This window comes from Coturnix japonica, chromosome Z (genome assembly GCF_001577835.2).
Source record: "Coturnix japonica isolate 7356 chromosome Z, Coturnix japonica 2.1, whole genome shotgun sequence".
NCBI classification, from domain to species: domain Eukaryota; kingdom Metazoa; phylum Chordata; class Aves; order Galliformes; family Phasianidae; genus Coturnix; species Coturnix japonica.
Window position 1 is genome coordinate 41,410,961 of NC_029547.1, and position 23,821 is coordinate 41,434,781.

At 38.8% G+C, this 23,821-nt stretch overlaps 1 protein-coding gene across 3 annotated transcripts in view; it reads right to left on the reverse strand.

The window, feature by feature from the left end:
• CAMK4 (calcium/calmodulin dependent protein kinase IV) overlaps positions 1-23,821 on the reverse strand; it is a 144,107-nt gene that overhangs the window by 62,913 nt on the left and 57,373 nt on the right. For all 3 annotated transcript variants that reach the window (XM_032441210.1, XM_032441209.1, XM_015849459.2), the window contains exon 2: positions 14,298-14,376. In XM_032441210.1, coding sequence (XP_032297101.1) covers positions 14,298-14,376 — 79 coding nt within the window. The remainder of the gene's footprint in view (positions 1-14,297; positions 14,377-23,821) is intronic.

Consider the following 23,821-nt stretch of genomic DNA (forward strand, 5'->3'; position numbering starts at 1 on the left):
TTATTAAATCTCTGCTCTTGTCTACCACTACTTAGTATTGTTCCATGTTTTTTCCAGGATAGCTTCCTTTTGGCACACTCTGGTCACCAGCTGTACTTACAGGTTTCTGCAGATAGAATGAGCACACCAAAGCAGAGTAACAAGCTGCTTAGACAAAAAAGCAACACAAAAGTTAAACAGCCCTGAGCCCTGGGCGGTGCATAAGGTTTGGGTTCAGCTTGCTTCAGAAAGGCCTAGTTCTTCACAGACCGTCTCTGATTAAACTATGAGAGGATTAGCTCTTCCCTTCTCAAATTGCCAGCTTTAACAATCCAGGCATGATCTGTGCACATTGTGATACACTGATCACTTCTTACCCAAGAAAGAATGCAGACCTGGGCAGTATTTCATTCAGAAAAGACAACAGCATCTCTTCCTGGACTTGAACACTTAAGCAAGCAAGAAAAAATCTTGTAAGCAAATTACGCATGCTTTCTATGTTGCTAAGGTAATCAATACACTTATGAAAAATCTGTCATGGTTGCAGGCATATTGTCAAACACAAGATAAATTCTACAGTGATGAAAATAAGCATTTTTCTTCTTCTGCACTCTTCATCTAGGGGTTATGAAATGTGTGAGAATCAGCAAGATAAGTCACCAACTTTTTCCAAACTGGTGAAACAAATGACATGAAGTAGAATATTTTTGTTTCTTTTTAGCAGAGACATTCCATCAAACCTTTCTACATTTTGTTGTGGGGTTGCTGAGATTTTGTTTTGTACTTTTTTTTAACATTATACTGGAAATGAACTACGATACTACATAAACCTTTCAAAGGAGTATAAAATTACCTTTAAATTCTTAATGACAAAATCACATGCTTAATAACAGATCCCCCTTTTTTAACACCTGAAAGATGGGAAGTGCTTCTCAGTATTTTATTAACCTCAGCAACACCAAAACCAGGTATCAGTGATGCTCTGAACTACAGGGCAGGCAGCATTCGATTCTCCCTTCACACATGGAAGTCAGAAATTATGCCAGGAGAGTAGTGCTGCAGTGGTCTGGCAGTGGTATAAAAGAGCATAGAGTGAGAACCTTTGGAATCTATTTAAAGTCATTGACATTTACCTGCTTTTAGTAGCTCTTACAGGGAGCAAAATAAAAGACACCAAAAACAACTTTCAATAAATTAAGAGCATAAGAGAAGCAACAGAAAACAAAAATTAAAGAGGAACAAAATGCTCCATTCCCCTCGTGCCTAATGGGAGATAAAGAGTGGTGTTTATGTCTAAAATCTTTGCTCGGATCTAATAAAATGCTGTGGCTACATATGCTGAGGAGTTCCTTCTTGGGCCCAGGATGCTTGTGGGTCAGAAAGACTCCTCACCCCTGAGCTACCCACACAGAACAAAGGCACAGTATCTTGCTCCAATTGTAGGAGGGAGAGAAGGTTCTTTAATATATATGTACCAGACAGCAAGATTAAGACACAATGAGTTAAATGATAGCTGGACCAGTTTAATACAAATTCTTGTTGCTTACAGAGATGGGAAAGGGAAGATGGGTGATAGAAAGGAGAAAAAATAAAATGAAGGTGTCTTTGTAGAAAGCAAGAGATAGTCACCACCAGGATTCCTGCTTTTTTCATAGTTCAAATGTTTATCTTCAGTAGTGATGGGTCATTGGAGTTTGTGCTGTTCAGTTGATGATTACTAACAGTAACGGTACAAACTAATTCATAAGTCCAAAGTCAGCCTTTTTTGGAATGACAACTTTTGGATCTCAGCATGAACTCCTTTGTTCCCATCTTCCAGGCCTTGTAAATTTCAGCCAGCAGATAAGAGGGAGCAGGGAGGCACCAGGTTGTTTCCCCACCTTCACAGGATAAAACAGTACCATCCCCCAGTCTCCCATACCAAGTTATGTGGTCACAGGCCAGATCTTCTGCCAGTAAACACTTCTGGTCACAACCTTTTGAAGGCAAACATCTTCAAAGAAATGCTTTCAAATGTAAAATTGTCCACAAAGTGATGTTGATTACAACACAGTGACATCCACCAATCACCTCCTAGATAAGTCTTAGGGCAAAAAATGCCTCAGAGGTTGAGCTTTGAGCAAAGGAATAAAAATAGGTTCAGGCACATGGGCAGCATCTCTGTTGATTCTGGCAGTAACACACACCTGGGATCTTTTCATGGGCTTCACACCTCAGATCAAGTCAGAAAAGTTAACAGGCATGACCACAGGCACAGCTGCTGCTTAGAATGAGCAATTCATCCACACAAAAAGAGCCCATACAAGTTGAACAATCTGCAGTTCATTTTCTCCAGATCTGAAAATGTTTGCTCATCATGAATGCCTGGCAGGAATCATGTAAGAGCCTGTCCAAATCCTAAGGATGTTTCCTTTGGCACTAATTAGGCAGTACTGGCAAATGACAAAGGCCCACTCTGAAGTTGCTGGCAATAGTAGATAAATAAAGGGGCTTGAGAGTCAGTTTCAGGTAGGGAAATCCTCTACAATCCAGTGACCCAGTTCCCAACCTGACACACATGCTTTTCTTTATGCTTCTTCAGATGGTAGTATAAAGAAAAGGTACCCAAAAATTTGAGATGCTGACTTGGAGTAGTAGATGGGTCATATATAAATGCCTAGGAGTGACATATAATTACAAGCATCCTAGAAAATGCCTGAAGGAATACATGTTACAACAGAAGTACACATGTGTAAATGATATGAATAGTTTCAGAGTAAAAACAACAGAATATGTAGCCACAACATTTGATTAAGAAGAGTCTGCTTTTTGACCAACAGCAGCAAAGCTGTAACAACCTGAATTTGGGATAAAGATGCAGTCCAAGAACCCTGGGTGCTTAACTGAAATGCCTGTCTTCCCTGTTGTCTGTGCTGTGGCTTTGCTGTGACACCTGAGATTCCCAGACGAATGGTAGCGTGTTGCATGCACTCAAACCTAAACTCTTAAGTAAGTCCAGCTTACAGACAGACAGATATTGGGCAAACAGTATTAACACAGTACTTCACACAAAGCAAAGACCCAGAGTTAGGACAGTGTCTGCCAGTGTGGGCACTTACTTTACATCAAACTTACTTACTTTACATCAAACATTTAGATTATAAATATTCCTTGATGAGCTAGTATTCTCACCGTTTCCCCCCCTGCCCCCCTCCCCCCNACACACACACACTTTTCTAGTACTAGGTATTTATGTGTTTTTACAATTAACTGTCTAAAAGCACTGGATCTTCAAAACTGGATCCTCAGCACTGAATGAACTAGAGCTAGGTCTGATTCTTAATGGTCTTATCCTAGGTCTCATCCTTAATCAAAGCTGAGATCCTTCCATGTTTCCATGCCCTGAGATGATGAGGTAGAGTGATAGAAGACATAGAGGTATACATCTGGCCAGCTGCGGTCACCAGGCAGAGTGCCCAAGCAAGTATCAAAACAGCAAATGCATATGGTTTTTCAGAAGCTTCACAGCACAGTCCATCTCATGGAGGCTGTTTTCACCAGCTCTGCACAGCTTCTTACTTAATATATCTTTTATTGACCCATATGAACACCTCTAACTGGGGCACATTAGTGCTTTACAGAACCAACAGCTCAGGCTCTGGGCAGGTGTTTCCTTCCACTTACAAGGGGCATGCTGCAAATCATGATTAGCTTGCCCTTACACTCCGCTTCATGCATTTCTAAGAAACAGTTTTTACATCCATCTCAGTTAAAATAACTCCTCTATTCAAGCTTTACTTAATAGATAACTACTCTTCTCAACCACAGTATTATTTTAGTTTTTTTTCTTTTCATAAAAAATATACACAAATACAACCATTCACAAGCAGAGATGCACAGTCACTGGTGGTCTGAAAGTGTGTTTCCAACTGTGACAAGCATGCAAAGGGCTGCTCCATTACCAAGATTCTTTTGAAAGATTTCAAACATTAGGCATGGAGTTTTATTTTTCTACTGGAGAAAAAATTTAAAATACGAATTTCTACTCAGTTGTAGGCTTTATTTTTCAATTTCACCATGTCCTGAATAACAGGAATTACAAGATGAATCTCTTGAACAAAAAGATACTTCTTTGTTCCAATTAGGGCAGCTATTTAACACCTATTTCATGTGATCTGATTTTTTGTGTAACCTTTTTTTGAATGAAAATAAGAGTTCTTGAAATAAAGAATTCATCCTATGTTTTAGGGGCTGTTCTTGCCAGGTCATTGCTTGACCTTCTCAGCAGCTTCTTAGAAGCTATCTCTCTGAAAGGGAGAAATGTTTGTACTTGGACTAATATTATACTTCAAAAAAAAAAAAAAAAAAGGTTCAAAATAATATTTTCTGTATTCCAAGCTTAGCAGACTATTCTGGCCCTATCCCTATTGAAGCTGAACGCAAGGTCCCAGAAGAACACATCAAACAATGCAATATGCACAGCAGTAATTGCACAGCGCTGCAGTATCTTCTATAAAGTCAGCAGGGAGTTCTCACTCTGTAGGTTGCCAACAATGTTTTTAAGCCTCCACTCATACTCTTTATGCAAGAGAATTGCATAAAGTATTTTCTGCCTTTAGGTACAGTCCACACTTTCTATTTGTATCTACAATTCTTCAATGGATGCACATTCTTCAGACTGTACGTACTTGCATGGAATTAATGCAAGTTATGTTACTCTGCCTGGATTTGTCTTTTTAGGCTGTTTTATTAGGTGCTTAAATGTCTGCTTGTATGTAAATGTGCTGGTTGCAAATGCAGGTCAGATGGGCTTGTGCAAGCAAATGGTATAAGCTTTTTAAGAAAGAAAAAGTAATTTCTGCATATGATAATACTGTTAACCTGTTAAATATATTTTCCATCTAAGGAGCAACACTTTTGTTGGTCAGAGAGCACAGTGGATTTGCAGACAAGCTATCAGATGGATAGAGATGGTTCATGGGACTGTACAAACTACAAACAGTAAGTTAGGTGCTTATTTATCTGATTTATAGATCCTCCACATTACAACATAATATTTTAAGGGCAAAGCTGGCCAGAGGCAAACCATATTCCTCAAAACCACACAGACACTGGTCAAAGGAGCTTCCTGTTTAACTTGGTGGTGCCTCAAAAGGATGAATCACAAGGTTCCTGCAGCTCTTACAGCTTGCACACAGGTGATTCACAATGATGTGTTTTCTGTATAGATTCAGAATAAGCTGTATGTTCATGTGAATCACTTTGTTATTTCCTATTCTGATTAATTCATACAAAGTGGGGGGTTTTTTTGGTGTTTTTTTTTTTTTTAATGTAAATATGCTTGATAAATGTTTATCCACTTACAAAAACAAATTTCAGACAACTAGGCATTCATGAACTGCTTGTTTCAGTTATTCACTATTTATATTGTGTCACTGCCATGGCTGTTGCTCCAAAAGCTGCGTAGAGGAAAACTCTTAAAACAGAAGAACAATATGTCAGCCTAAGGTTAAGTGCATTTTTTTCCTGAGTTCAAAATAGTCACACTTAAAGGATTATTTAGAAAATTGAACTTGCCATTTTCATGCCCATTCTTCCAGTTTCACTTATACAGCTACAAAAACAGTTAAAATCTATTAACCTGTTATAATCTAAATGATGCAATCATTATTAGACATCTGGCACTTAGACTTCATGCTATCACCACATCTCCAAATAAATAAACTGTATCACCATGTAATCATAGAATGACAGAATCACAGAATGGCCTGTTTTGAAAAGGACCGTGATGATAATTTAGTTTCAACCCCCCTGATGTGTGCAGGGTCACCAACCACCAGACCAGGCTGCCCAGAGCCACATCCAGCCTGGCCTTGAATGCCTCCAGGGATGGGGCATCCACAACCTCTCTGGTTAAGCTCTTCCAGCATGTCACCACCCTTTGAGTGAGAAACTTCCTCCTATTGTCTAGCCTAAATCTCTCCTGCCTTAGTTTAAAACCATTCCCCATTGTCCTATCACTGTCAACCCACACAAACTGTCATAACCCCTCCTGTTTATACACTCCAAGTATTAGAAGGCCACAATGAGGTCTCACCAAAGTCTTCTTTTCTCCAAGCTAAACAAGCCCAGTTCTCTCAGCCTTTCTTCACAGGAGAGGTCCACTTCTCTATCCTGCCCAGGTCCCTTTGGATGGCTTCCCTTCCCTCCAGTGTATCAACTGCACCACTCGGTGTAGTCAATCATACCCTCTTGGAAACTGAAAGCTGCTAGGTGATACAATATTTCCTACCATCCACCATACAATTTTATCTCAGAACTATTCTAAATTTTGACAAGTCTTCAGCTGCATGAGAAAAACTAAGAACAAATATACTGTTCTTACTTACATCACTAGCAAAGTTTGATGCCTACAGCAATTCAAGAAATTGCACAGAAATATTAAGCTAATGTTCAAATCATTCCCTGCATTAACTCACACTTACAGATCCATCTCAGCTTTCACTGCTACTTAATGAAGATTTGACACTTTGTAAATCATCAACACCGATACTAACTTATTCCATGTGATGAAATACATACTCAGCCACTCAATTCTGTAAGGTCTGGCTGGGAGTCTGCTGATCAAATCAGAATACTGTCTTTATCAAACATCAGACAGGAATAAATCTTGACAACCTCAGGTATGGATGCCTGTAATCTCTGAAAAATTACCCAGAATCTTTGGACCTGCGCCTGGACTGATGTTGAAAGTCTTATTATAAGCTCCAGACACCAACAATGAGGGGTCCTGAAGGCACTTCAGTGTTTGACAGTAGATAGAACCTGTAACTTTACAACTAGAGGAACCAAATAAATTAGTCCATGTCCCCAGAACTTCTTATAATTTATAGGTTGCAATCTTTATAATCTGGGTAATATAGAAAGCCAGTGGTTCTTCACAGAAAAGAAAAAAAAAAAAAAAAAAAAAAAAAAAAGGAAAAAAATCCCACACAGAAACTTTGTAGGGAGAATGAAAAATGTTTGATACAATTGTGAGAGGACCCCAAGAAGCAAGCAGATACAGCAAGATGATTATGACGAGTAGATAGGCATATGTAAGTATGGCCCTATAGCTAACTTAAAGAGCTCTTTCATAGATTAGAAACTTTGAACTGAGATTCTTCTTAGTGTTAACTATCAATGAGTATCAGAATATGCAGGGATGTTTCTGTCTCTAAGTCTCTTCAGTCCCTAAAGAGGATGTCTCAGCTACATTAATGCCTCCTCTACCAGCATCTACTAGCCATGCAGGAAAAAAGAGAAGCAACCAAGCAGAATGAGAGCACTGAGTGACTGCTCTGTCCAACAAATCAGACAGAAGATCAGTTTAGACTAAATTGTAACCTGTGAATTCTGTGCAAAAGAGCCACAGGTTGCCTCACGTATTTCATCCTGAGTACCTTGATGCTTTGTACAATTTAGGACTAAGTGGAGGAGATGCTGAAAGGATGCTGTTGTATACTATGTGAGCTTGAACTAGAACCTGCTATCTTTGCCAAAGTTATTTAAAGTCCCCATTACAATTAGTATAGTCTGGGTACGTTCTCATAAGCTCTGGGAAGAGTGTGTGCAACACTCAGAAGTCTCTCTTTGAACATATTTCATATAAAAGCTATATGGAAGAAAGAAGACCTGTTTTATAATACCAGTTGCAAGACAAACAGGGCATTCATAAACACATTTCTGCATTGACAACGTAACATCAACAAATAAAATCAAGAACTGGGAAGAACAAGGAACTTTCTATCAACTACCTGTAAAGTTGTGCATTCTTCTGTACTGAGTCAATGAACATTGTGTTGTTTCTGCATCCAAGCAACTTTTTAACAGGAAAGATAGAACACTGGTAGAAAAGATTACAGCTGATAAAGGCATTCTTCTGACATAGAGTTAGATATTTCATATAGTGAAGGACACAAAATTAACTCTCAATCCTATATGTGTGGTACATTAGGGAACTGCAATACGTTAAGAGCACTGGCATCACCATCCCCTAAATCCACGTTCTGCCTTGAAAGAACCAACCTAGAGATCTAAAAGGCTTTGAATCCCGGTCTCAACAGAGTGCTCCCTTCACCAATGAGTTCTAGAAAAAAATGAAACATAACACTCAAGCCTCTCTCTTTAGAGCTTTTCATTCTGTTAGCTACCATAAGGCAACTAAAGTAACGGGTAAGCAGAGTTACCTAAAGCCTTGTAAGTGCCTACCTTATCTCCACAGATCCTACCTACGAAGAAAAGTATGCTGCAGGTTGTTAGCGCTTCTTTATGTGCTGTTGTGCTACTTGTCTGAATGCAAACTCATTCCACATAGGGCTGCTAGCCTCAGTGCCTTATGTTACTCTCCATCCACAAAACATGAAAGAGCTACTCTTACAGCTATGATGCAGCCAGAACTCAATAATGACCCCACAAGAATAACTAAAATAAGCTGTAATGGTAACTTGTATCATTTTCCTAATTTTCTACTAAATACAATTTAACCTCATCTGCAGGAATTAGGATTCACAACTGCAGAAATTAGGATCTTGCCCACAAATACTACAAAGCCATGCCACAGAGAACTTCTTATTGTGTTTTCTTTTAACTTTACTTTCAGATCCCGTTCATAATGTATTTACTACTAAATTTAGTAACCTAGAACTAATTATCATGCTATTTGTTCTCATAGCTTTGTTGTTTTATTAGGGTGCAAACAGCTAAAACCAATATAAATGTTATGTACCCTTGCAACAAAATCTAAATTCCTGAGACTATTGCTTAGAAACCCACAGAAATTGGATCTTTGCAATTCTAAAATATACTTCAAATAAAAAAGACTGTAAATCAAAGTGCCAACAACAGTACTAAAATAATAATTAAAAACAGTATGATTGTAAATTGTATTAATTATGGGATTACTTCCTGAAGGTTTCAAAAATACTAAGGTTTCAAAAATACATGACCAGTTGAAGTTTCCAGCATTGTCTCATTCAACATAACCAGAGTTGAGTGGAATAGCTTATTGGAAACAAATAGTAGTATTTGATGGCTGCTTTAAAAGAAAGGGAGGGGGGGAGTATTATTATTATTACTATTATTATTATTATGTTACATTTATGAGAAAATGTTTTATTAGCTTTTTTCAACAGGTATTCAACCTTTTAATTATCATGACTTCTTCTAAAGGAAATCCTTCCAAGTGATTCACCCATCAACAATAGCCCCTCAGACATCAAATATCATAATGTTCGCCTTAGAAACTGTACTAAATTTCAGACCCAGTCTTCATAGGTGCTCTGACCTGATAGTGTATCTCATGACGATGAGACAGTGATTCTGACTTCACAGTTTTTCCAAAGCAGCTTCTGTCACCTGAGCCTACAGGTCTTGTTTCTTAGACAGCAGCTGTGCTAAGTGCCACATCTGCTTTTCAATTCCTCCCTGCCTGTGGCCTGTCTTCCTCTTATAGGTCATAAGACAAAAGTAGACCATTTCAGAGTTTATTTTATCTTATCTTGAAATATCCTTGTGTAATCAGTTTGCTAAGGAAGTCCATTATGATTATGGAGTTCCTGGTAAAGGAAATCACCTCCTGTAGGCCTCAACTAGATTTCTGTCTCCAAGGGCCTACAAAGAATTCAGCTTGAGACAAGAGGAATAAAGCCAGGAATACAGTTTTACATCATAAATTCATCCTATCATACTTCAACAACCAAACTACTTGCACTGAAAGCTTCTCATCTTTGGCCTTTTCATACATGAAAGCAGATTTCACTTAATTCTTTGCCCAACAACACAGAACGAGAAAACTGAGTCCATCTTGTCCAAAATAAGTAACTGCCACACCTGTGATGACAGCATCACTGCATACACCTACAATGCAAGTAGGAAAGACTTTCAGAGATTCCCCGGGGATCATTAGTCTATGCCAAAGCCCTGTCTTCCCTGAGGAGCACCTCCCCAACTTCTTTTACAGGCTGTAAATAATGATGGGTAGTGAGTCAGATGGTGGATGCCAGATTCCCATTATGCATATGGGAAAACAGATACAAACAGTAGGAAGTTATGGCTTACTGTCTTATTTCTATATTCATAATAATTTTAACTGAAATATTTTATTCAGCTTTCAGAAGAAACATCACAGTATGAACCGTGCATTAATAAAATGACATGAATGACTAAAAACAAGTTTACCAGGGCAAAGTGATCTATGTATACAATAGCTAACACTACAGATTGGCTAGTATATAAGAAAATATTTTTCAGTAACTATCAAACAATCTGTCATATATGTATGTGAATGAACGAATAACAGAAGAGTGTGTGTTGTCTGACAGGAAAACACCTTTCTAATGGTTAGTATTGATATGCAGTCAATTTTTATTTATTTATTTATTTATTTATTTATTTTTTGTAGAGTTAAATAATACTACTATTTTTCCTTTTTCAAAAAAAAAAAAAAAAAGGAAAGATGTAGAATATTACACATCAATACTTTTTAAAATTCACTACTGTGTACACATCTATGTCACTTGCTTTCTCATTCAATTGGAAAGTTTCAATGAAAATGGCACTACTCCAGGATAACAGACTCAAATTTTGCACAGGCCTCATGACTACCAATTATTATCACTAGTTCCCTGCAACTCAGAATAAAAAGGCCCAAACCTTTATATTCTTTGTACAACTGAGAGCGTATGGTGTTTATTATACATATACATATCACAGTACACTTGAATTTTGCCCTTGCTATCCAACCTTATTTATCCAGGCAGAAAGGTTGCTACCTTCCCATTTATTCATCCTCCTCTATGCTCCACAGACCAAGCATTCATTGCTCTCAAATTGTCTTATTTATTAGTATAATTAGATTAATCCCAGTACAAGTATTGCCAGCATGTGTAGCCTAAAAACTTTTGCTTTTTTCTGACCTGAAGTATTAAGAATAATGTTCCTTCATAAAAATGATGTTAAGTACCAAAGAAATATTACTTTAACATCACAAATCCTGTGAGAGAACACTTGCACACTAAACAAAATGAAATTCTCTGAAGCAGTCTCTGCACTTTGATGCCTCATTACTGAGGCACAGAGGCTCTTACATTTCATAATACTTAATTGCTCTTATGGGAAAATATGTATCAACTAAAACCTAGCAGTATTAACTAAGCTGTCTTACAAAGCATTACTGTGAAGAAAAATAAATAAACATTGCCTCCATGCTATGGATGGCAAAGCAGAAAAAAAAAAAAGGCAGATTACTTGGCCAAGAGCACAGGCTGAACTGGGAGCAGAGGAGCAACAATTTCAGACAATCTGACTCAGAATCTTACTCTGCTTTGTCAGAGCATGCAGCTTTACTGCAGTGACAACTCCCACATTACTTCAGTTAGAACTTGGTACCTTTAAAAGATAATCAGGCCCTCAGTGTCTCAACTTGGAAGCCACAAAAGAGTGGCCACCTATTTTTTCCAGTGGTGATACTCTCTACTATTTTTTAAGCAATTTGTCTGGACTCTGCAAGAAAGTTTTGGCTAAGGTGGACCTTATTTCTTACATCACAGAATCATGATGGTATTTACCTGATCTAACAATGAGACAGCCTTCCTGCTGGCCTCAGTTCATAGGTTCGTTCATCCAGATAATGAAGAAACACTAATTACAGAAGTTTCTAAGAATTTACATCCTTCCACAAGTCTACATTCTGATAATCGGCTGGTATTTCTATTTCAAACTTCTATTTGCTTTTAAAATGAAATGAAAAGCAAAAAGAAAATTTTATTACTTGAATAAAAAGAACATTGTCAGGTGCTTTACCTTTCTTACAGTCTGCTTCCAGCACACAACTTTAATGCAAAAGGATCTTTTGTTTCTTATCTGAGCCACTCTCATGAGAAAAGAAACATTAATTTCTGAAGAACTTGTAACAAGCAATACACCACTTGCTGATAACCCCAGAGCAAGCTGGATCTGTTGCCTCCTGATCCCATTCTGTTCTCTTGGACACTCTTTCTCACCAGGTTACTCTTTCTCTGTGCTGTGCAGTTTTTAAGATGAGGCAGTTCAAATGGAAATAATTGAGAATTGGCTCCTTTGATGCATTCCTGTCTTCTAATCTCTTGCACTCTTCAGAGTTCCCTTAAACATATTTAAGAAAGAAAATCAAAGAAAGGTGACTATGTATCAAAAGCAGTCACAGGATCTTCCTCTCCCTCCCTTCATTTCCTGGCTATTGAACTGCCATCTGTTTGTTTTGTTGGTTTGGATTTGTTGGGGTTTTTTTTTGTTTGTTTTTGTTTGTTTGTTTTTTATAATTGTTTAAATAAAGCCAGCCAGAAACTTAAGCCAATCAACATTTCAGTGTATTGCTTGGCCCACACTGTTATTTTTACTGAGATAGATAGGCTCTGAGCAAATATCACGCCTCCTGCTGTGGAAATACTAACAGTTAGTCCTGTCTCTGTGGTAATAATTATGTGTCCAATTTGGACGGTCTCTACAGTAGCTCATGGCACACAGACACAAACCACAACATATTGTCACAGTATCTCCTTTAATGTTCTGAATTTTACAAATAAGCCCAGTCACACAGTAATATCACTTGTTCTAATGGCACAATAAAGCTTCCCAAAGTATATGATTACACCAGAACAGCTCAGCTACATGAGTTGCTTAAGCATGCTGCTGATACACTGAAGGCTGCAGTAAGCAAAGCTATTGCTGCTCTGCAATACATAACCATATGCTTATGTTCTTCTTGCTTGCCACCTTTCCCTAACCATTATCATTTTAAAAACAAAATCTTTGTTACAATAAGTCTGCCAAAAATCAGAACCAAATACTTGATGGATGCATTAGCAATGTGATCATCAAGAATGTGAATCTCTACAGACACCAAAAAAGGGGCAAATAAACAACTTGAAGACACATCTTTCTTCAAAATGCACTGTAGAACATGAATTGTAAGAAAGTATATTCTTGAAATGTGACAGGAATCATAGGCATAGAAAACTGATTAAAGCTTACAAATACGTCTCTCTGCATTTTGATTAATAGAGGAGGCTCCAGCAATGCAAGGACTGTTTCTACAATGCACCAGATGTAAATTCAAGTGCAGCAAGCAAAACTAAATTTTTTTTTGACAGCTTAAACTTTGGCTTACTTTCAGAGATGACAAATTAATACCAATATTTTACTCATGTGGAACCTGCTTGTTAAATGTTGCACAGAGACCAGCAGTTTATTCAGCATTTAGACATGCTTACATCTACCCATCCCTCATTATGTTGCTACACTCTAACACTTCTGGGCTAATAAATGTTTTAAAACCAGAATAAGTTAAACCCAAACCACTCACAAATAAAAATCATACCCATATCACACAGTTTGTTTCCTTCCCCTCAAATTTATCTTCCCTTCTTAGAAACATTAACTGCTCTTCTTTATCTTCCATTTGCCCAGGATGCTGTGGATGCCTCGCCCCTGCGGACATTCAGGGCCAGGCTGGATGTGGCTCTGGGCAGCCTGGTCTGGCAGTTGGCAACCCTGCGCATAGCAGGGGGGTTGAAACTAGATGATCATTGTGGTCCTTTTCAACCCAGGTCATTCTGTGACTCTATGATTCTATGATTTCTTTTGTGCTATTTCTCAGTCCATTACTAAACCTTCCTCCTTAATCTCTCCACCATCTATTTTGTAGCACACAAAAACAGACATGGTAGACATGTGATATATATGGATTTCTAAAAATAAGTAATTTTTCATCTGGCCCTCTTGCAATTCTGTAGGGGTAAAAGCCTCCACGAAATATTTAATCTTACTTATGTGAATGTGAATCAGTGTTTTAATCTGTTACTGAAAAAAATGAATTATAAAATTATATTTATATTTTGAGCAAGTCAATATACTAAAGCAATGCATAATCAAAGAAAAATCTGAATGAAATAGAACCCATTTCTTTTACATAGTGGAAGAAATTTTTGCCTAAAATACTTTCCCCAAATCCAGGTCCATACAGACAATACCAGATGAGGACAGAAGCAACATCTGTGGGGACAAGAGATTCACAACAGAATACTGGTACCTCTAAAAGCTATTTTGACTATGAAGAACAGAAGAACCCCAGATAGAAAAATAAAAAGGTTAATGAGGTCCTTAATCTAGTCCATTCCCTCCCACTAAGAAACCACATCCAAAGGAAAGAAAAACAGAAAGCCCCAAACATATCCCAAAGTAAAAAAGAAAAACAAACAACTAAACGACGACGACGACAACAAAAAAACTGTAAAAACAAAAACAAAACAAAAAACACTTACTGTCTTCTTCAACTTTTTGATGGCGTATTGTTTCTGGGTCCCTTTCTGCCTGCATCTGTAGACAATGGATGTAGCCCCACTAAATAAAAATAAAAATAAAAATAAAAAATAATAATAAAAAAAAGGAAGAATAGTTGTACATACATCTCGTTGAATATGTCAATAAACCGATTTCCCTAGCTAGCATTTTCTACTTTTCCCATAGTTGTCAAAAATACCTCATTTTTTTCCCCACACATAGAACCAAAAAAGCCCAGTGAAACATGCTCTCTATGAAACCAGTTAAGTTCAGTTATTATTCAGGCAATAGAACTGCAAATGCACAAGGTGCCTGTCTGTTACATCTACAGCTCTGAGCACACACTGAACACCACTGTGGGCAGTATGGAACATAAGCTTGCCCTGGATCCATGAGACCCTTGTTATGTTAAGGCCGTTTGCAACAATTAGTTAAGGCAGCTTTTTGTTTTTTATTGTTGTTCTTTATTTGTTTTGCCAACCACTACTGGCAGCAACGGCAGTGGAAACAGAAAAGAGGTAAAAAGTATTGGCAGGTACTTCCTGCCCAGCTGTCCAAATAGCCAAATATGACACCAGATGAAGTACACAGCACTCTGTTGAATTCAGTAGAAACTGAAGTGGTTTGTTCAAAGCAAAACCAAACAAGTTAGGTGTAGAGCTTCATATCCTTTTCAACAGCCACCACAAGCTAAATAAGAGCATTCATAATACAAAGTTATGGCACTGACATCTGGAGGATGTTGATCACAGTGGGAAGTTGGGCTACATTCTCCAGAGATCCGGATCAGGGTGGTCTCAGCAGCTTCATTTGTTACTTACAAAGTGCCACCTTTGTACTCTATGAACTAGCTAAACAGAAGAAAAACCTCTGGCTAAACCATGTTGGTTATAAATGATTCGGACTATTCTGTAACATTTGTGTTTGGACACTTCCGAACAACTCAGTGTCAGCCAGTGGATGCACTGAAGCACTACATCTCAGCACAGTATTTAAGGCTCACTGAGACCCAGCAATAGCACTGTATGTGCCAAAGCAATGAAATCTGTCACCAGATGTATCATGCTTTTTAAGATCCAGCAGTTAATTCCAAAAAGCTGAAGATTTTTAAGCTAGAGGGGACTGGCTCCATCATACATGACTTCCTGAGTAACACCCTGTGGAAACTCATACAAAGGAAGGATGCCATACACACCATGCAGCTGTACTGCACATAGAATCCCAGAATCCCAGAATGGCTTGGGTTGGAAGGGACCTCAAGGGTCATGAAGTTCCAACCCCCCCCCCCACTGCTGGCAGGGCTGCCGATCTCCATATCTAATACTAGACCAGTCTAAATCTAGTTGGCCCCATCCAACCTAGCCTTGAACACTTCCAGGGTTGGGGCATCCACAACCTTTCAGGACAGCCTGTTCAAATTTAAAACAGCTGAATCAGCAGGGGTGTGTACTGGGTTTACGTGGCACAGTTTTGGCTGTAGGAGAGCAATGTGAGCAGGACCAGAAGCACTGGATGCTCTGACAGGGATCCACTGCTGGGCAAATCTAAGCCATAGGCAATACTGAGTGTCCTCTGAGAAAGCTGATTTAAGAGAGGAAAAAACTGCATGATAGCAGCCAGGAGAGAGGTGTGAGAAATATGAGAATAACAGCTTTGCAGCCCCAAGGTCAGTGCAGGAGGAGGGCAGGGAGCTTCCTGCTGGACCTCATTGACCCTTTTTCTGAATCAGCACATATAGCTTTTCAGAGACAGTATGACTTGGAGGATCACTAGTATCATCAGGGTAATTCAAGACTTCATCACAAAAAGCAGTGGGAAGCTTCACTGACAAAAGATCTGTGCAACTGAAAAGCTCAGAGAGATAGTAACTGGAGTAATCTTTTGCCCTCATCTTGAGCTGTTCAGCATCAGACCATGACTGCAAACAGTAACACCCTCAAAAGCTGGAATGTAATTTATATCAATGAAACATTTCATGAGCATTTTCTGTCAAGAAAAAAAAAATGTAGAAAGCAAAAATTCTCCTGGCAACATGCACATTACTTTCTGCAAGCATTCTCCACTACATCTGAATAATACATTTTAACGGTACTACGGAAGAGTGACAACCTGTATTCAATGGCTTAGGCACTTGTATGACAAGCAGCAGGTACCACAGCTAGGGAACATTTAATCCTATGGCATGAGTAGTCTCATCAGAAGAAACTGAAAGGACACTAAGCCCAATTAGAGATGCACATAGTAGAATGTGATTGACAACCATTTCCATCTCAGAGTAGAAACACGAAATTAAGTTCACCGTACTCCAGATGAGACTAACCATAGGAGTACTCACTATATGGTGTTGATATATTTCAAATTAATCCTACCAATTCTTCTTTCTTCATAGTTGGTGAACATATACATACATGCATATATGTACATATCCAGTCTGTGAAACAGGTGAGGAGAATTTGCACGTAAAAGCAAGAAATGATAAAGTAGATGTAGAATCAGGCTTGGACCCAGGGTGGAAGTTGGTAGAGAGAAAATCCAAAGCAAGAAAACACTCAGAATTTGAGCTGGGTGAGATAACACACTTTCCTCCCCTGCTCAAGATAAAGCCCCTCTACCTCTGAAACAAGAGTCCCAAATTGAACTAGTTGCAAATTTATTTGGTCACAGCTAGTTAGAAAAGGCAAGTTCCTATAGCAGCAATCTTTATAATAAAAGAAACAGCACTGACAGTATTTCCACTAGACACAGAAAAAATGGATTTTACTTTTTTTTTTAAAAATAGGTCAGAACTGCCATACTGTGCCATCCTGGCTAATATTCTGCATTTTGAATCAATTCAGTACAAATACACTCCTTTATGTAATCTCCTGTAAATTTCATTTGGATTAAATTCCTTAAGTTCTGAATTGATTTTTTAAAAATAAATTAGTTTGTGCTTCATGCAGTCAAAGAACGATTACGCGATCTAGTTTGTTCAATTAAATTATGTGACAGAGCAAACATTCTGTGACTATGGAGCCACAGAAAACACTGCTGCCAGTACTGAAGTAATACTAAATTCATATCAGTTCCCATAGAGAATACTGAATTTTTATGTATCCCACAGAGGTATGAAGCTAAAAGATATGATTTTTTTTCTTATATATACACAATAGGAGGACCAAATGATCAATGAAATTATTGTTCCATAAGTTTAAAAAAAAAACAAACAACAACTCTGTTCAAAAATAAAAATAAAGATTGCTCAGAATTAAAAAAAAAAAAAAAAAAAAAAGCCATAGAAAACTGACAGTTTATCAAATGTCTTGGGAGTCTGGCAGGGTCCCTGCTGACTAGAAACTAGCCACTTTGCTGATAATGTTTAGCTGGGAAGTGTTTTAAACTCCACAGAATGATAAGAGGCCTCCAAAAGAGATCCAGACAAGTTGAAGCACAGGGCAATTAGCAACAGCATGAAGTTCAGCAAAGGTAAATGCTGGGTGCTGCATATGGGATAGAGCAATGTCAGACAAAGGTGAACACATGAGACAAGCAGCTGGAGTGCAGCTCAGCAGGAAGGGACCTCAGGGTGCTGCTAACCACGGCTAAGCATAAGCAGCAGTGTGCCCTAGCAGCCAGACAGAAATACCACACTAAACACACCACAGCCAGCAAAACAAACAAGGAGATTCTCCCACTTTTAGTGACCATGCCTTATAAGGAGCAGATGAGAGGGCTACAATTATTTAGTCTGGAGAAGAGAAGGCTTAGGGGAGACCTTACTGTTCTCTACAACTACCTGAAATGAGGTGGTAATGAGTTGGGGGTCACCCTCTTCTCCCAGTTAACAGTGATAAGATGAGAGGTAATGGTGTCAAGTTGCACCAGGTGAGATTCAGGTTAGATACTAGTAAAAAAAACAGTCTCTGAAAGGTGGAATGCATTGGAACCTGCTGTCCAGGGAGGTTGGAACATGCCACTCTGCACCCCTGGAAGTTTTCAAGAAAAGGGTGGATGTCACACTGAGCAACATAGTCTTGAGCAGCCACAGGCATGGGCTGATGGTTAGACTAAATGAATAAGGTCTTTATAACCTTAAGGATTCTATGATTCACCTTGAATATTATGTGCTGTTCTGGGCTGAGTGCTTTAGGATCCCCAGTTTGGAAAAGTCTAAAAGGTGACCTCACTGCTCTCTGCAGATCCCTGGGGAGAGAAAGCAGCATTCCACTCCTGGGTACTGAAGGCAAGATGCATGGGAATGGCATAAATTGAGCAGACTGGGCATTAGGAAAGATTTCTTTAATATGAGAGTAGTCAAACACTGGAAAAGACTTCCAGTGAAATACCTGATGCCCTTTGGCTGTTAGTGCTCAGGGGACACATTGCTCTCCTCAGTGTGCTTCATCTTTTAGTTAACTGCAAAGTGTCAAGCAGTTGAAATGTATGATCTTAGTAGGTTTCTTCTAACTGTTCTATTCTTTCTATTCTAAACATATGTACAAATGAAAATTACTTCTTTAAAAAATCATATTCTGTCCTACTACTACTTCTTTGCTTTGAAAATCTCACAGATGTAAATTCAGAAATTATCTCAACAGGCATTTCATGTATCAAATCAATCTTCCTACAGTAATCATCTGAGCGATTCTGAAAGTACAGTTCAAATGTGACCTAACAGTTATTTCTAAACAACACTTTCAACGTGTACAGGACTTGTATGCAGTCCTGTGGAACTGTAGACCACTATTTCTACTCATTACTTCACAAGCTGTAAAGAGAATAAAAATTGCACCCAGTGAACAGAACTTAGCAAGAAAGAAAAACAGCTTGAAATCCTTTTTTCTGTATGAAAGAAAAGCAGGTTTCAAAGATGGCAAGGATGGTGGAAAAACCCACACATACTTCAAGAAAGGAAAGCAAATTTCACTGCATTTTAGAGTCCTGTCTGGTTTGATTTTGACAGTGAAAACATACACCATTTCAGATTTTGTTATTATGACTTAGTTGCTGTGATGACCTTCTAATATTTAATATCAGAGGTTGTTTTTGCAATCAGTTCCTGTTTATGTTGATCTGCAAAGGCAATGCAATAAGCCTAACTGGTATTATCAGTATTCTGACTTCACTGTGTTGTATAGACAAACAAATATTGCCATACACAAGCACATTCCCAACAAAAGACACATCCTGTCTTCAAGAAAAAATCATCAAAACAAGTGTTTATCAATATTCTTGAGCCCATCACATTGACAGCTAACAACCTGTGCAACTGTAGTGACTTGGATGTGGGCAAGGTTAGCTGTTAAAATGCTAATCAAAATGCATTAAATGTCCAAGCCAGCCCTGCTGCAGTGGCTGGACAGTTAATTCCTGCTGGAGCTATGACAGTTTCTCTGTCACTAGTGAGGCTCCATTCTGTGGTACTGCAGGAAATGTACAGAAAGATATCCCTATCCCGCAGAGAGTATCAACATCTAATTATATATAGCATTATTACCTTCTCAAAAAATGGAAATCCAGCTAGGGTGTCAAATAAGTTACATTCTAGAATATTCATATTACCATTAGACTCTTTTCTCTATTTAATTACTTAAAGTTGCAGAAGCAGACCGCTAAAGTTGTATATTGTAAAGCATTTTGATGAATCTGGCTTTCCATGCATTTCAGTGAATGGAAAATATAGATGACCCAAGCTTATTAAAAGAACAAGTTTCATTACCTCAAATCTTCATTTGAAAATATGGAAGTAAATGTCTAAATACAGTGAATTTCAGAGGTCACTACTTCACTACAGGTACATTGCTTTTCTTTGTGTAACTCAGCCCTTGGAAAGTTGCCTTCTGAACAATGCTTCAAGTAAGACTGCTAAAATGCCAATATGCAGATGTGATGATGAGAGCATTTAATACTGCAGTAAGGGGCAAAGCATATAAAAATGCTAAAGAGAAACTAGATATCATTGCTGTCTTTCTCAACCCAGGCCATTCTATGACTCCATGTTTCTATTACTTCAGCTTTCTCATCACAGTATTTTATTTCCCTCTCCTCCCTACTAAGTAGTTTTGTTTTCCTTTCTGTCATTTTTTTATGATTTTTTGTTATCAATATCCCACATCACAGCACCATGTATTGCACTGGGAGTTAAAGAGTTAAAGAGTTAATGTTCCAGATCTGGGTACCCTTCCCAGAAGAGAAGAATGCCAATCCCCTGAGGACTGCTCGCTGTTCTGTTACTGTGTCTGCTTAGAGAGAGATAAAAAGTGTGCAGACCACTTTCCCTCCCCCATTTTGATCATCTGGCTCTTCTCTTACTGTGTGTGCCACCTCATCACAGCATTAGAGTAAGGCCTTTGGCTTTCAGACACTCTGTCTCATTTTATTTGATTTATTAGCTTCAATTCTAATTATATTGTATTATATTATAGTGTGTTATCTTGCATTCTGATATCTTATTTAGTAAATTAGTTTGTTTCTCCTCAGATTGTTGCCACTGTTTTGTTTTTAGGCCCATCTCTCTACCCTTTTCCCCCTTTTCCCTTTTTCCTTCCCTGGAGCATGGCTCTATGGTTCCCTTCAACCCACTAGTCACTGAACTGAGCCAAACCAGACCATGAACTATTGACACTTTTTTCATTTTCCTCAACCTCTTATCTCATTTCTCAAATCTCTTCCCTGGCAAATGTAATCAACATTGTGCCTTCAGCTTTTCCAATTCCTGGGGCAACTGTACTGTCCTTGTTTTTCTTCTCCTACTTCTCTTAAATTTCTGCCTTATTGTCTCCCTATCATTTGAAAGCTTACAATGCAACATTTCTATCTACAGGAACTTAAAATAGAAATGACACAGAAACTGTTTCTAGCGATGATTATCACAGACTTTCTTGATAACTAATGGTAAACATATGCAAGCAAAGGCATATGTTCAAGGATGCATCCTACTATTCATCTCCTGAGATAAGGAAGATCTTTCTTGTAATCACAGAAGTGAAATTAACTGTTTTCTCCTAGACTTCCAGGCTTTCTAATCTAACAGCATCTTTATATTATTTTTGCTTGAAGCTTCCTATTTACTGACCAAGCTACCATTTATGCAATGCTAGAGAAAGACTGTAGTTTTCAATGACTGCCATTTTCATTTTTAAAAGATTGAGGCTTTTTAACTGTCAAGGCTGCTTTGTAATCCAGTATAATGATTCTAATCTGATCTATGTCAGCCTGTACTTCCATACATAAAGAACTTAGTACAATATAGTGTGTCACAGATTTTAAACTGAATTAATTCTTTCATGTTCTCCTCCTTGCACTGAAACTCCAACCAAAGAATATTTTAATGACAACCAAAGACTGGCATTTTCAAATTGTATGAGAATGTAAAAGAGAAACACAGTTAAATATTATTTGGTAGTTATGTCCATGCACTCACTCATTCTCTTTTATTATGGCATATACTCAGCTGTTGATATACTCAAATAGTCAGTGCCCACCCAGAACAGCAAATGCTTCCTGAAGCCCACAACAGCTGCCGATTGATTCTATAGTGCTATGAGATCTCGGAAAAGAGCTGTGATGAACAAGCATGTGGGAAGTCTTTGATACCAACCTCTGCAGACATTCATGAGGCTGTTGTCATCAGACAGGCAGCTATTTCAAGAGGGCTGTCCAGCAACACTGCTCAACACTCTGTTTCTCAAAGAGGGATAATCAAGTACTGCACCCATATGCTGAGTATTTTCATCCTTTTGCCCATTCTTGTGAGAATATTGAACACTTTAGAGTGGGAAGAAATAAGGATACTGACATTACATCCTTAAAGCATCATATCCTCAATGTTCTCAACCTCTCCTACAATGCTGTATTCTGGCTGCCAGGGCACACTGCTGCTTACACCAAGCTGCTGTCAGCAGTACAAGACCAAATGCCTGGTTCTGCACTTTGGCCACAACAACCTCAGGCAGTGCTATAGGCTTGGGGTGGAGTGGCTAGAGGACTGTGTTGAGGAAACCGACCTGGGGGTACTGATTGATGCACAGCTGAACATGAGCCGACAGTGTGCCCGGGTGGCCAAGAAGGCCAACGGCATCCTGGCTTGCATCAAAAACAGTGTTATGAGCAGGAACAGAGAGGTAATTGTCCCCCTGTACTCGGCATTGGTGCGGCCACACCTTGAGTACTGTGTTCAGTTTGGGGCCCCTCACTGCAAGAAAGACATAGAGGTCCTGGAACGTGTTCAGAGGAGGGCTAAAAAGCTGGTGAGGGATCTGGAGCACAGGCCTTATGAGGAGCGGCTGAGGGAGCTGGGATTGTTCAGCCTGGAGAAGAGGAGGCTCAGGGGAGACCTTATTGCTCTCTATAACTTCCTGAAGGGGGGTTGTAGTGAGCTGGGGGTTGGCCTCTTCTCTCGTGTAATCAGTGATAGAACTAGAGGGAATAGTTTTAAGCTGCATCAGGGGAGATTCAGGCTGGACATTAGGAAGTATTACTTCTTGGAAAGAGTAGTCAGGCATTGGAATGAATTGACCAGGGAGGTGGTGGAGACACCGACCATGGGAGCGTTCAAGAAACACTTGGATGTGGTGCTGAGGAATATGATTTAGCCTGGAAGAATTGGTAATGGTTGGACTAGATGATCTTCTAGGTCTTTTCCAACCTTGATAATTCTGTGATTCTGTGATTCTGTGATACCCCCAAGTACCTTCCTGCTGAGCAGCTCTTCAGCCCCTTCTCTGCCATCTGTGGCTGTATGACATTGCTCCATTCCATGTTTCCCTCTGTTTTCTTCATGTTGTTGATTGTTCAGTGTTCCAGAGTCAACAGGTTAGCAGCATTAACAAACTTGCTAAGGATGCACCGCACACCTGCATTCTGACTCTCAGAAGAGAATAACTACATACCCAGAGGACTTTGTGTTCAGAGGGGAAGACAAAACTCCTGGCAAGTCACAGTACTCACTCTTCTTCTCTCTCCCTGGCAGTACGTGTGTTCCCCAGCTGTTTCACTTTCAGTTTTACAGTAAGGCCTTCATTTTCGGACACACATTCTCTCTCATTATACTTGATTTATTAGCCTCAATTCCAGCTCTATATTGTATTATATTGTGTTTTCCTGCATTCCGATATCATAAGTTTTCCTCCTTAGATCATTGCTGCTACTTTGTTTGTCTCCTTGAGCCCAGCTCCCATTTCTCTGCCCCTCTGCCCTTTTCCCTTCCCATTTTTTTGGGGCCATGGGGTCCCTCAGGCCCTGTCACAAATATAGATTGATCTTGATAACTCAGTGACAAACATACACAACCACCTGGCTGTGATTGCATAAAAGGCTCTGGAACATGCACAAATACACAAGCCAATATTAATGAAGATTTATAGCCAATTCAGCAATATTTCTTCCCCCCATAAACCCAATACAGGTAAAGTCTGAATCAGGTTGATTCAGAGCTATACTGAGTAACACCATCCCGCACTTCAACCAGTAATGCTGACAAAAATCCCTAGATTTGTATGCTTTCCTGAAGTAAAATATTATGCAA